The following is a 14054-nucleotide window of genomic DNA, read 5'->3' as shown; positions in this document are numbered from 1 at the left end:
CTTATTCATACTTAAGGTCTGGGTGTGTGTATGTATGTGTGAAATGCATTTTTTTTCCTCCCCTGGTGATACTTTGTTGTCTCAGAAACCAGCATCTCCTGTTTGTAAATACACCAGTAATATCTTTGTTTTAATCGCTAAAGCTCTGTACTTCTGGAAGGAATTGAATTGGTTAACTTTGCTATTCAAAAGCTGGCGTGATGTAAATCTTATCCTGATAGCTGAAATTTCATAATCTCTCTGAAAAATTGAGGTAGGGACGATTAAGAACTAATAATGTTTTTAAAAAAATGTCAATTAAAGGAAAAGTTAATAAATCAGACTTCATTGAAATTTAAAAGTTTTGCTTTGTGAAAAATTATGAAGAGGTTGAAAAGATAAGCTACAAAGTAAAATAAAATATTTACAAAGCACATATCTGACAAAGGACTTGAATTGAGCTCTCAAAACTTAACAGTAAAAAAAAAAAGTCCAATTAGGAAGCGAGCAAAAGATAAAAATAGCTGTTTCACTGAAGAGGATATACAGATGGCAAGCACATGAAAAGATGTTCAGTATTATTACCATTAGAGAAATGCAATGTAAAGCTTAAACCCATATTAGCGCACCTATGTCAGAATGGTTCAAATAAAAAATAACACTGCCAAATGCTGATGAGAATAAAAAGAAACTTGATTTCTCGTATATTGCTGGTAGAAATGTAAAATAGTTCAACTACTTTGGAAAAGAGTACGGCAGCTTCTTAAGTCCAAGATTGCCACTAGTGGCTCAGACGATAAAGTGTCTGTTTGCAATGCAGGAGACTCGGGTTTGATCCCTGGGTTGGGAATATCCCCTGTAGAAGGAGATGGCAGCCCACTCCAGTATTCTTGCCTGGAGAATCCCATGGACTGCGGCGCCTGGCAGGCTACGGTCCATGGGGTCGCAGAGTCGGACACGACTTGAGCGACTTCACTTTCACACAGCTTCTTACAAAATTAAGCATGCACTGGTCATTTATTCCAGGGAAATGAAAGCTTATATTCCCATAAAAGCCTGTATATAAATGTTTATAGGCATTTTAGTTGTAATAGGCCTAAACTGGAAACAGCCCGGGCATCCTTCAACAGGTGAGTGGTGAAACAACTGAGATGCACCCATACCAAGGAGCACTGCTCAGCAATGAAGAGGGAGAAACTACTAACGCAGCGACTTGCATGGATCTTGAGGGACTTTTGCTGAGTAAAAAAACTCAGTCTCAAAAGGTTACATGCTGTATGACTGCATTTATGTAACATCTTGAAATGACAAAAATAGAGAGATGGAGAGTGTCAGTGATTGCTGTGGGTTAGGAGGTGGGTGGGAGTGGCTAAAGATAGCTAAAACACAAGGGATCATTGTAATCGAATTATTCTGTATCCTGACTAGTGATGATTACATGAATCTGCATGTGATAACATTTCATAGAAGTAATTATGCTTGCACGAATGAGTGTAAAGCTGGTGAAATTTTGAGTTAGATCAGGGGATGGTATGTATCGGTATCCTGGTTATGAAATGCTATAGTTACACAAACTGTTACCTTGGGGAAAATTGGGTGAAGAGTATATTAAGAGCTCTATTATTTCTTACACCTGCATGTGACTTAGTGATAATCTCAAAAAGTTTAAACAAGTAACAAGTAAAAAAAGCCTATAATTAATTTTTTGGGGTCGGGGGGCTTTTATTTTACCAGGCAATGATCTAATCATGTCGAATAAAGATGATCTTGAGACTGCAGTGATAACTGAAGCAACTCCCATCCGTGAAGATGAGAACTTTGAGCCAGTCAAGAATTTTGAGTCAGTTGACCAGAGTGCCAAGTCGGAGAGTAAATCAGAACCCGCAGCTTCTACTCGGAAAAGACCAGAGTCCAAACCTTCTAGTGACCTTGAGACAGAAGTTTTCCCTGTTCAGGCATCACAGGCTGCAGGCAAAGTAGAGTATCTATTAAAACACTGAAATTAAAAAATATTGGAGCTAAAAGGAACATGGAATCAATACAAACTTGGAATTATACTTATTTACTTCCTTTTAAAACCATAAAACACTAAATTTTCTCAGTTCTATAAATGCTTACATGCAGTTAACATACATCTGCCAGTCAGTACATTTCTTGAGCCACACAGTATGTGTTTGTTCAGCCATACTTTTGGCCAATAATTAGCTACCTTGTGTATGCACTCTGACTTCCCTCTAATTTTTCCATTTTTCTTTGGTTTTTCTGGCTACTGGGAAAAATAGGAGACTGTTTCCAAAGATGTACCCCAGTCCGGATGGGGCTATTGGGGCAGTTGGGGCAAGTCCTTGCTGTCCTCAGCCTCAGCTACAGTAGCCACAGTAGGTAAGGTCATCAGTCATTTTGTTAATTTTTGTGCATATTTTGCTACAGATCTGTGTTAAAAATGACTTTGTTAATCATTCTTCCATGATTATGCAGAGGCTTTATAGTTTGAGGATGCATTAGAATGATGGGCTGATTTATATTGCCACTAAAATTTATAATTTTCATTAGAAGGTTGACATTTAAGAATTAAAAATATAAAACTATTATTTAGTGATAATCAATTTTTGGGGGGAGGAGATAAGGATAAACTCCCCAAAATCAGTTATATAAGGTCAAAGTAAAGTCTTGTAGTTGTAATGAATTTTAAAATCTGTGGGTTTGAATTTTGGTTTGTTTCTTAAGTTTTGGTGGCTAATTGCAAATAATATTCAAATATGAAAATGTTATCATTTTTCTCATCAGGACAAGGTATTTCAAATGTCATTGAGAAGGCAGAGACTTCCCTTGGAATCCCTAGTCCTAGTGAAATTTCAACGGAAGTCCAGTATGCAACAGGTCAGTATGTGGAAATGTTACAGCCTAGAATTATAGATTGAAATGGAATAGTTCAGCTCATTTCTTCAGTAGATGTTTATGAAGTGTGATGTTCAGAGTGTCATGGGACTGATGAGAAAGGAGACTTGAAATCTTTGACTGACAGAGATGTATGTCCTTTAACCACTTAGGTGTCTGTTTTTAATTATTTATGCATTGGGATGATATTTTATATTGCAGAGGACTGTTATAAACATTAAATAAAACCATGAATATAGAATGTAAAAATTGCCTACCTTTTTGCTTGGCACAATTGAGTAAGAGTCTAATAAGAGTTAGCTGTATGTGAATCTATTGTGGCTTGAAAAAATATTTTAATGTATTAGTTTTGGTGTTGTTGCACTGTCACTAAAGTTGGTTCATTTTTTTAAGCCTTTTTTTCCTGTCCTTCAGTTTGCATAGTTTTTGTTGTGGCTTTGCTAATCTTTTGCTGTGTCTAATGCTATTAAGTCTACTCAATGACTTTTAAAAGGACCTGGGTTCCATCCCTGGGTTGGGAAGCTCCCCTGGAGAAGGGAACAGCTACCCACTCCAGTATTCTGGCCTGAAGAATTTCATGGACAGAGGAGTCTGGCAGGTTACAGTCCATGGGGTCGCAAAGAATAAGACACGACTGAATGATGTTCAGTTTTACTTTCATTATATTTTCAACTCTAGAAATTCCATTTGTTTCTTTTTTCTTTGAATTTTCCATTTCTCACCTTCTGATGTATTTATTTTAGTGTCCCTGTCTGCTAATACTGTCATCTCTGACATTTGAATCTATTTTTGTTGACTAGTATTTTTTCTTGGTTATGGATCACATTTTTCATTTCTTTGATTCTCGAAATTAAAAATGTTACATAGTTGAGTGGATTTTGTTGTCTTTTAAAGGGAGTGAGTTTTGTTTGGAGGGCAGTGAAGATATTTGTAGCTTGTGTGCGTGCTTAGTTGCTCAGTCATGTCCAACTCTTTATGACCCCCTGGACTGCAGTCTGCCAGGCTTCTCTGTCCATGGGGTTCTCCAGGCAAGAATACTGGATTGGGTTGCCATGTCTTCTTACAGGGGATCTTCCCAACCCAGAGATCGAACCCAGGTCTCCCACATTGCAGGTGGATTATTTACCGTTTGAGCCACTGGAGAAGCCCAAGAATACTGGCGTGGGTAGCCTATCCCTTCCTCAGGGAATCTTCCCGACCCAGGAATCGAACCGGGGTTTTCTGCATTGCAGGCCAATTCATTACCAGCTGAGCTACCAGGGAAGTCCATTTGTAGATTAGGTTGATCTTTTTAAGACTTCATTTTAAGCTGCTTTAGGGTGAATCTAGGGTAGCCTTTATAAGTGCTAGTTTATTTATTTATTTTTTATTTATTTATTTATTTATTTTTTTTATAAGTGCTAGTTTAGCTTAGCTACTAAGCCTCTGATCCTTCTGAGGTTTCTATCTAATTTCTAGGTGTTTAACTAGGTCTGTCTACTTGATTGTTTGGAAGTCAAGTATCTCTCAGCCTAGCATGAGCTTTGGGCATTGTTTAGTTTACAGCTTCATGGTCATTCTTTGCCCAGTATCATGGAGTCTTCCAATATAAGAATAGCTTAGTATTCAGCCCAAGACTCAAGGGCATGCCTGTGTAGATAGCTGGAAATCTTTACCTCTGTAGCTCCCTCCTCTTCAGGAAGGCCTTCAGGAATCCCGTCTGCTGGTTGGCTGTGCCGGCTGCTCTGCGTCCCGTGTGTCTCACTGTGGCCTGTGAGCTCCTGGGACGCTTGGCTTTCACTCGGGCAGTGGAGGGGACTGCTGAGGGAGGTTTATGACGCCCTTGGTGACAAACGTGATTTGAGCTCCTTTATAATCAGTAACTGCCTGCCTGCCTGCCAAGAACGACCACGCCTCTCTACTTTGCCCGTTACTGAGGGTGACAGAGTCAGTCACCGTTGTCCTGTTTCGTTCGCCTTTGGAAATGTTGAAATCCACACCCAGCTAGTGACCAGTGACCTAAAGGTGATTCCCCTAGTAAGACGGACTTTCCTAGAGAAACCTGAGGACTGCGTGCTTGGTATATTTTAAATGTTACATTTTATTTAAGAGGATTAAAGCCCTGATATTATTTTCCTAAAAAAAAAAAAAAAAAAGTCAAGTCTGAAGATATTGTGGGTTCAGTTTCAGGCCACTTCAATAAAGTGAATATTGTAATAAAGTGAGTCTCACAAGTTTTTTTTTTTTAGTTTTCAAGCACATGTAAAAATTTATACTATGTTATAACCTATTAAGTGTGCAGTAGCATTATCTCTTAAAAAAAGTGTATATACCTTAATTAAAAAATACTTCATTAATGAAAAATACTAACCATTATCTGACAATGGAGGGTTACACAAACCTTCAGTTTGCTAAAAAAAAAAAAAAAAAGCATTATCTGAAGAGTGCAGTAAAGTGCAATAAAATGAGGTGTACTTGTACTCTGACCTGCAAATTCCAGGTGCTTCAGCTTTCTTGCCCGTTTCTTCCACTTAGTAAGACTACCATGCTCTGCTTGGGTTTCCCTTCCTTGTGCTGTGGTCTGGAAAGCAAACCAATCAGAATTCTCTTCATTTTTTTCTTTTCTCTCCTGAACCATAGTCCAGTATAGTCTGTTGTCTAGTATCTGGAGATAATTGTTCTTCATATTTTGTCTACTTTTCTAGATGTTGTGGTAGAAGGGCAAGTCTGACATCAGATAATCCATCATAGTTGGAAGCAAAAGTCCTCCCTACAGTAGATTTATTTGTTGATCTTCTATAATAGATTTTAGTGTTAATAGTACAGATTAAAAAAAAATCTCCCTAATGCATGTCTGAATCTTATGAAGAAGGATAATTTTCTAGGATAAAGTTTAAAATAGTCTGGATTTGAAAAAAAATAATCAGATTTATTGAGTTAATAATTTACATAAAGTTTGCTCTCTTTAGGTATAGTCATCCTGTAATGTCCATGGGGATTGGTTCCAGGAGCCCTCCAATAGATACCAAAATCCTCAGATGCTCAAGTCCTTTATATAAAATGAGTATCCACAGGTTTGACATCACAGAACAGAGGACCAACTGTTTATAGTTTTATGTATTTTGACAAGCATTAAGTCCTCTTTACACTGTGTAATCATAGTCCATTGTGGCTATTCAGATATAGAATATTTCCTATATCTGTCTATACAGGACACAAGAATATTTTTACACCACACCCCCCATGCCCCTTTGTAGTCATTCCCCTCCACCAGTTCTTCACTCTCAGTGACCACTGACCTGTTTTCTGACCCTGTGGTTTTACCTTGTGCAGAAAATCATGTTGTCTCTTATATATAATCAGTAGGTTGTTCAAAAGACTGGATTTTGTTTTGAAATGAAAATGAAAAAAAGTTGCCTTAACTTATATTTTAAATAAGCAAATGGTTTAAAATGCTTGAGAAATGCTAAGGCCTTGTATGTTGGAAGTAAGATCTGATTTTAAAAAACTCATATAGATGCTAATAAAGCAAACCTATTTACGGACTGTCCATATTTACACATCCCTTCCCTACTATAGGAGAGACAAGTGCCAAAGAGAATGGAAACTCCTCTCCAATGAGTGGGCCGTTTGGGGTATTCTCGACCATCTCTACTGCTGTTCAGAGCACAGTGAGTAAAAATTGCCAAGGTGGCCTGCTTCCTTCCATGATTATAATGGGTTTTGTCTCTCTCTCTCTCTTTTTCCTTAAAAGTCACGGGGACTGATTACTCTTATGGTAGTTCAAATTGCCGAAGATCATTCACTTTGATCTTAAGTGTAGAGTGAGAGCTACTTGCAAAACTTAGAAGTAAAAGAGGGAGGAGGAGATGAGTAATGGAGAGGTAATGTACATAATATTTTATGGACTAAGAATTCTTAGTTTGTTGATCCTAGAAAAACCTCTCTGCTTTACAAAAATATTTTTCTCATAATTACATCTTTTAGATGAAGGGAAAATGAGATGTTTATGATGAGTACTTATAAAGGCATAGATGATTAGAAACATTTTTGAAAGGATTATATAGGAAGCTTAATATCTCCTGCATGACAATAGCTAGTACTTTTTATTTTAACTTTTTATTTAGTATAATCTATATTCAGAAAAATGAAATCATAAGTGTTTGGTTTTAATTTTCACAATGTGCTCATATTCAGATTGAGAAACAGCATGGTGGTATATCAGATGTCTCCCTGTGCTGTCTCCCTGTCTTCTATGCCTCCCTCTCTTGACTTCTAAGGTAGCTACAATTCTGTCTTCTACCAACATACATTAATTTTGCTTGCTGTATAAAGAATCATAAAGAATGTACTCTATTGTATCTGGTTTCTTTCATTCAATATTATGTTTGTATAATTTATTCATGGTATAGCTGTGTGGTATATTCCATTTTCTTTGTTGTGCTTCATTGAGTGACTGTGTAACACTCATTCCAGAGTTGGTAAGTGTTGAGGTAGTTTTCAGTTTTTAGCTTTTATAATAGTACTCCTGTGAACATTCTTGTGTGTGTTTTGATGAACCTCTACACAATTTTTTGAGTTTTTAACCATGGGTACAGTTGCTAGGTCATAGGATATTCATATATTCAGACATACTCATAGTTTTCCAAAGTGGGTATACTGCTTTACATTCCCATAAGTACAGTATGATTGTTTTAGTTGCCCCACTTTCTTGCCAGTTGGTATTGTTATCCACTATTTTACATGATCAAAACATGCAGGTGTCTTTCTTCAACATTATTGTGACGAGGTTACATGTGTTTCCTAGGGAAAGAGTGTTATCAGTGGGGGTTTGGATGCCTTAGAATTCATTGGAAAAAAGACAATGGATGTAATAGCAGAGGGGGATCCTGGATTTAAAAGAACCAAGGGTCTGATGAACCGGACTTCTACGCTGTCTCAGGTACTATTTGCATTAATCTGTTTACTTTCTGTTTCTATTTTGATGTGTATTTTTGCCTGTGTTAACTTGGGACCTTGTTAGTATTTCCTTTTGAGGACTTTTTAGTGAAATTTTTTTTAATTAAGGTTTTTTTTTTTTTTTTTTTGGTGAGGGGATGCACAGCTCTAATGCTTAGAAAAATGCGCAGTTCTTTTTTTTTCCTCCTCTTTCCTTCCCTCAGAATGTCTTCTCAATGCAGTATAAGATGCCAAGCCCTTTTAGGGTTGTTTATTAGATTAATAGTAAAAACCACGTTCAGAAAAACACTTGGTTCCTAGGGTGTTATTTACCCTGTGTAGGAGCAAATTATGTGATCATATTTTCCCTGCAGCTCCTGAGCCTATCTGATTTGAATCACAGTTCCATAATGAAAGAGCAGTGTTATTCATCTCAGTTTTGCTTCCCTCGACTTTCAAAACTCATCCTTAAGCTTTTGTTAGTATTGCAGTATAATGCCTCCACCTCTCTTTCAGGTTTTACGAGAGGCAAAGGAGAAAGAAGAACTATGGACTTCCAATGAGGTTACCATGGAAACAGACAAGAAAACTCATTATGGGCTACTCTTTGATGAATTTCAAGGCCTTTCACATCTAGAAGCTCTGGAGATGCTCTCTCGAGAAAGTGAAATAAAGGTAATTCCAAACCAAAAATTTCATCTGGGGTAGTCTTTCAGCAAAAGCACACTGCATAGTCTCTTTGCCTTTGTGCAGTTGGAAAATGAAATGTATGTCAGGTAGAGGCATGAGACACTCTGAAAATACTATGCCAAAACAAACAAATTAATATTTGCATTAATTGCTAGAAAAGAATGAGTCAAGTGTTGTTTCTCTAAATTTTTAAAGACAAATGGACAGATTAACAAAGATGTCTCAATAGTACATCTATTATTTGTCCTTCATCTTGTTCTTTTTTCCAAGTTTCTTTGGCTTAAGATGCTGATTTGGATTTAGTTACCTGTTAGCTTTTAATTGATTCAAGACTGTTTCATTTTCTCCTAATTTTTAAGCTGAGTTAAGCACTAATTTCTATACATTTCTGGTTTATATTGTTTTTGACTAGATGAAGTACATTCAGGGTGGTATGGCTGTAGTGGTTTATATTGTTTTTGGAAGCACAAATTCTCCCTATCTTTCCTCTTGTGTTAAGGTTCTTAAGAGCTTGTGAATTCATAATTTTCATTTTACTATGGTCTATAACCTCTTCTGCATTTGAGAGTGTTTTTCTTTTTCATGCTTATTATCTTATATCAATTCAGGTGAAGTCTATTCTTAATTCTCTAAGTGGAGAAGAGTTAGAGACTCTGAAACTTGAACTGGAGCAACTCAAAGAAGCATTTTCCCTGGCAGAGCTCTGTGAGGAAGAGGAGGAAGAGAAGAAAGGTAATATGGAAATCCAGCATTTGAGTGGGAAAGATGTAGTGTGTTTATGTGCAGTACGTATGTAGATGTCAGTACATATATAACCATCATATGTCCTAAATATTTTATACCAGTCTTGCAAAATTATAATTTTTCCTTGGACACTTTATATACCTTTGAAACTAGCTTCTGAAGTAAGTACAGGGTATCTTGTTGGCTATTTATCAAAGAACTTGAACATGGCAGTAAATGGTCTGTGTATTGTATTAGAACTGACTTGTGAGGAAAATCTAGATCATCAAGGTCAGCTTTTAATATCTGGGAAAATAAGTGGGGCTTTCAGCATAGCCCTGTGGCATTAGAGTCCCTATATATTATTCATTCCAAGTGATGAAGGCAAAAAGATATTGGTCACCAGAATGTACAGAGATACTGAAGAATGCACTACAGAGATCTATCACAGAAAACAAATCACTATTTTAGAAATATAGGACAGTAAGATATGGGGGTTTGGCACTACAGAATGGCAAAGAATAATAGCATTGATTGATCTCAAGACTTTTACAAATCTCTAACTTTTGCCATTAGATTTTTTAACCAGCAGATGGGGAGTGTTAAAGGGTTGGGGCAAGGCACAATATGCCCTGTCTCAATGTAAGCTGATAGCATAGATTTTTTTTCTTCTATGGCCTCCTACCTGATGGGGTATTAATTAATGAATATTGGGCAGGGATCTATTCTGGTCTGTGGTAATTTTAATGGGTGATGTGGAATATATTTTATTTATTTTTAATTGGAGGATAATTGCTTTACAATGTTGTGTTGGTTTCTGCCATACATCAACATGAATCAGCCATAGGTATACATATGTCCCCTCCTGTCTCCCTCTTGCCTCCCACCCCATCCCACTCCTCTAGGTTATCCCAGAGCCCTGTATGTACCACATCTTCTTAAAGCATTTGTCTGGTTATATAATGTCTTGCTAAATAGATAATATTTATATAGTATCTTACTCTGTGTTAAAGAGTCCTGGTACGAAATGGTCCTTGAATATGAATTTTTAAAGCTGTCTTGACATACTGAGAAGACAGTAAGCATGGTAGATAAAAGGATGGATTTTGGAGTTAGACCTGGGTTCTCAATCAAGATCTGCCATTTATTAAGCCTTGTGACTTGAGCTTGTAACCCTGAGCTTCTGTTTCTTCAACTATAAGTAGAGGTGGCTAATCCCTCTCAGTTTGTTATAAGGACTAAATGAAATGTTATGTTTAATGTGTGGCTCATAGTAAACACTCAACAAATGGTGGCTATTATTTTCGTTATTAGAATGGCAGAAGTAAATAAATAAAGATGTTCATTTTCAAAGTCTCACTTAGCAGGACACCTATAAATTGATTTTTGATTTGCTTAAGTTGCTCCATTGCTGCTAAGTCACTTCAGTCGTGTCTGACTCTGTGCGACCTCAACAAATGGTGGCTATTATTTTCGTTATTAGAATGGCAGGAGTAAATAAATAAAGATGTTCATTTTCAAAGTCTCACTTAGCAGGACACCTATAAATTGATTTTTGATTTGCTTAAGTTGCTCCATTGCTGCTAAGTCACTTCAGTCGTGTCCGACTCTGTGCGACCCCAGGGATGGCAGCCCACCAGGCTCCCCCGTCCCTGGGATTCTCCAGGCAAGCGCACTCGAGTGGGTTGCCATTTCCTTCTCCAATGCATGAAAGTGAAAAGTGAAAGTGAAGTCGCTCAGTCGTGTCCGACTCCTAGCGACCCCGTGGACTGCAGCCTACCAGGCTCCTCCGCCCATGGGATTTTCCAGGCAAGAGTACTGGAGTGGGGTGCCATTGCCTTCTCCGAGTTGCTCCATTATTCCTAACCAATTCCTGGTTATTTTACGAACTTAATTTAGGTTATTTGTACATAATACCATTAATAGTATTTGTTTAATTTAGTCAACATCTCACTTTGTATAGTAATCAGAAATCCTGATTTTAAATACCATTCAGAGGACTCTAGGGAATTTCTAAACAGATGGATTTGTGTCTATGAGATTTTTATTCCCTACCTGTTTGCCAGAGATCAGGATTCTTCAAAGACAGCATTGGAGTGCTGCATGCCACCCTTTCCAACAGACCTCCCTAGTGATTCTGGTTGAGAATGCAACACTGACCTTGGTATTTAATTATATCTCAATGAAGTTTAAAAAAAAAAGTATGGTAGGATAGAGGAGAGAAAACCACAGAGCCTGATTCTGGTGATATTGATCATCTTCAGTTTCTGTCAGCATTCTTAGCCTTTACCCTTCTATCTTATGTACCTGATCCCTTCATTTTTGTAGGAGACTTCCTGCTTGTGGTGCCAGCCTATCTTCTGAGCCCCCCCCCCCCCCCCCCCAAAGCACCAACCCGGTCTTCCTTTTGTCTTTGTATACTTTTGTTCTAATACAACAACTGCTTTTTATGCTCAAATTAATGGGGAGTACATAACAAAGATCTCCATTTCCCCCCTGTATTTTATCTTTTCAAAAAATACTTATTTGTTTTGTTTTTTAGATTCCACATATAAGTGATAACATAGTTTTTATCTTTCTCTGTTTCACTTATTTCACTAAGCCTAATACCAGGTCTGTACATATTACAAATACAGACATTTTTTGATTAACCTTCAGCAGTAAAAGTTTTTTGAGCACTTAAACCCTAATATGTGTGTGTGTGTTTATATATATATATATATATTTGAATGTGTATAAATTATAAACATGTCCCCATAATAATATGTTAATTTACATTTTAAGTGTATCCTAGAAAATAACTTCTTAAAGAGTGAGATAAATGGCTATAAGTAAAAGTCATTTTTTTTCCCTCCTACACTTACTCTTTGAGATGCTTGCATCCCACTTGAATGCACATTCATCCCTTGATCCCAAATAATTTAGAGCTTTGCTGGGAAAACAAAATTCCCTGCTAAGAGTCAGATTTTTAGTAGGCTATGATTAGGAGTTGTTTAAACAAGTTACAAAGGTCACAGTTGTATCATTGAGTGGGGTCAGTTTTTCCCAAATTGTGTTATGTCTGGGATCACTAAACGATTTGAATGGTCTGCCTTGAATCCCAAGGGAGGACAAAAGACTAGCAGATAGAGAAGAATCAAGGCAGATTTTCTTCCCCCTAAGGATTTTGGGGAGGAAAGCAGGTATGAAGCTGTAATAATTTGCTTTGGTAACCATGAACTAGTGACTGAGAGATACTCACATAGATTTTAAGTGCTAGGAGATTTCTGTATACAAGAGTTCTCTCTGTAGTCTTTGGTGCAGAAAACACTTGGGCTCTGCTTCAAAGAGGAGATTGGCTAGTATTTAGATGAATAGAGAGAAACAGAGAATTTCCTGTCATTTGTTTGGATGTGTTGATTGTTTTTGATCTTGACTCACCTATTTGCTTGCATGTTTCTCAGGTATTAAGTATTCCATGTTTCACATCATTGTTCATCAAGCTTATTCCAATAGCTTCCTCACCATCCTTCCAACATCTTGGAATCCTTTTTCCTCTTCCTTTCTTATTATCTACCATTATTCTTATCTGGATCCTGGATTATTGCCTCAGCCTTCCTGCTTTCCTTCATGTTTCTCTTGGATTCCATTCCTACCAGGAAGCTAAAGTGATCTTTCTAAAATTTTAATTGGATTTACCTGTCTGTTTAAAATCATTCAGCAGCTCCTCACTCTCTTTGTGGAAAGTTCTGAATTCTTCACCATGGTTTATAACATCCTTTAATACCTGAATCCTGCTTACTTGCCTAGCTTCATTCTATCCCTCTTCTCCTTCTTCCATCAGGACAATCCCAACGTATGGAACTTCTTGCCTTGCTTTCTGGATCTTTGTACTTGTTTTCTCTGCCTGAAGCCATTCTCCTGGCTAACTTGTACTCATCTTTAATGTTCCAACTTAAATTTAGTTTCTTGGGAAGCACATGTGTAGTACTCGGTTAGTACTCTGCCTTCATCAGTTCTCCATTCATGCTTATAGGATGGAATACAAAGAGCACAGGCTGTGGATTGGGGGTGGGAAGGGCAAGGTTTGACTCCTAATTTGTTATGAGATTTGGGGGATGTAAATTAACCTCTTCAGGCCCTATTTTCTTCATCTCTAAAATGGGATAATGATGCCTTTTTTTTTTTTTTTAACAAGCCCATTAAAAGAATTCATAATAAAATATACATTAAAAAGGATTTTGTAACCACTAAAGCACCTTGCTCGTATAATTCGCTTCTGCTGTTAGTACTACTGCTGCTGCTAGTATTTCTCTTTTCTTCCCCTGCAATGATCCACTCCATTCTTTGTACAGTGTTTTACATTGGACTTGTTTTTCTAGGGGATGAAGACTTTACCAAAGAGATAACAGAGCTATTTTCCCAGCTGCATGTCTCCTCCAAACCAGAGAAACTTGCCAGGGTAAGTTTTTCCTCTTGGTGAGTTTCAGTTTTTTCAGTTTTTTACATACATATGTTTAGTGGATAAAGAATGTAAGGTTGTAAATTCCTGGCAAGGATGTCACCAACACCAAGGGTACATTCTGAGATCCATACCTTGTATCCGCTTTTTGGTTTCACAGGTTAGTGTGCTAAACTCACACTGCGCCTTCCACCTCCAATGCTCCTACACGTCTGCCATCCTCACCTGTTTTCATATGGATTGCTTTGCTTGTCCTAAAGCTTAAATTAGGTCCCGGCCGTTGGTTGTGCTCACCAGCCATTGTGATACCAATGGGCTAGTTCTCTATTGAGGTCTTACTCTCTGTTGACGTTCTCAGGGCTCTGAGTGATTCACAGATGATGGCATGACCCCTGCAATTAGGTAA

The 14054-nt window shown here is 37.5% G+C and overlaps 1 protein-coding gene across 3 annotated transcripts in view; it reads left to right on the top strand.

Moving 5' to 3' along the window:
- FAM114A2 (family with sequence similarity 114 member A2) overlaps positions 1 to 14054 on the top strand; it is a 35421-nt gene that overhangs the window by 3236 nt on the left and 18131 nt on the right. For all 3 annotated transcript variants that reach the window (XM_055559574.1, XM_055559588.1, XM_055559580.1), the window contains exons 2-9: positions 1714 to 1955; positions 2262 to 2361; positions 2767 to 2859; positions 6436 to 6527; positions 7664 to 7798; positions 8311 to 8469; positions 9093 to 9216; positions 13569 to 13648. In XM_055559574.1, the coding sequence (XP_055415549.1) occupies positions 1728 to 1955; positions 2262 to 2361; positions 2767 to 2859; positions 6436 to 6527; positions 7664 to 7798; positions 8311 to 8469; positions 9093 to 9216; positions 13569 to 13648 (1011 nt within the window). In that variant the 5' untranslated portion in view covers positions 1714 to 1727. The remainder of the gene's footprint in view (positions 1 to 1713; positions 1956 to 2261; positions 2362 to 2766; positions 2860 to 6435; positions 6528 to 7663; positions 7799 to 8310; positions 8470 to 9092; positions 9217 to 13568; positions 13649 to 14054) is intronic.

This window comes from Bubalus kerabau, chromosome 1 (assembly GCF_029407905.1).
Source record: "Bubalus kerabau isolate K-KA32 ecotype Philippines breed swamp buffalo chromosome 1, PCC_UOA_SB_1v2, whole genome shotgun sequence".
NCBI lineage: Eukaryota > Metazoa > Chordata > Mammalia > Artiodactyla > Bovidae > Bubalus > Bubalus kerabau.
Note: the sequence above shows the minus strand (reverse complement) of the source record. Positions and strands in the feature narration are given on the sequence as shown.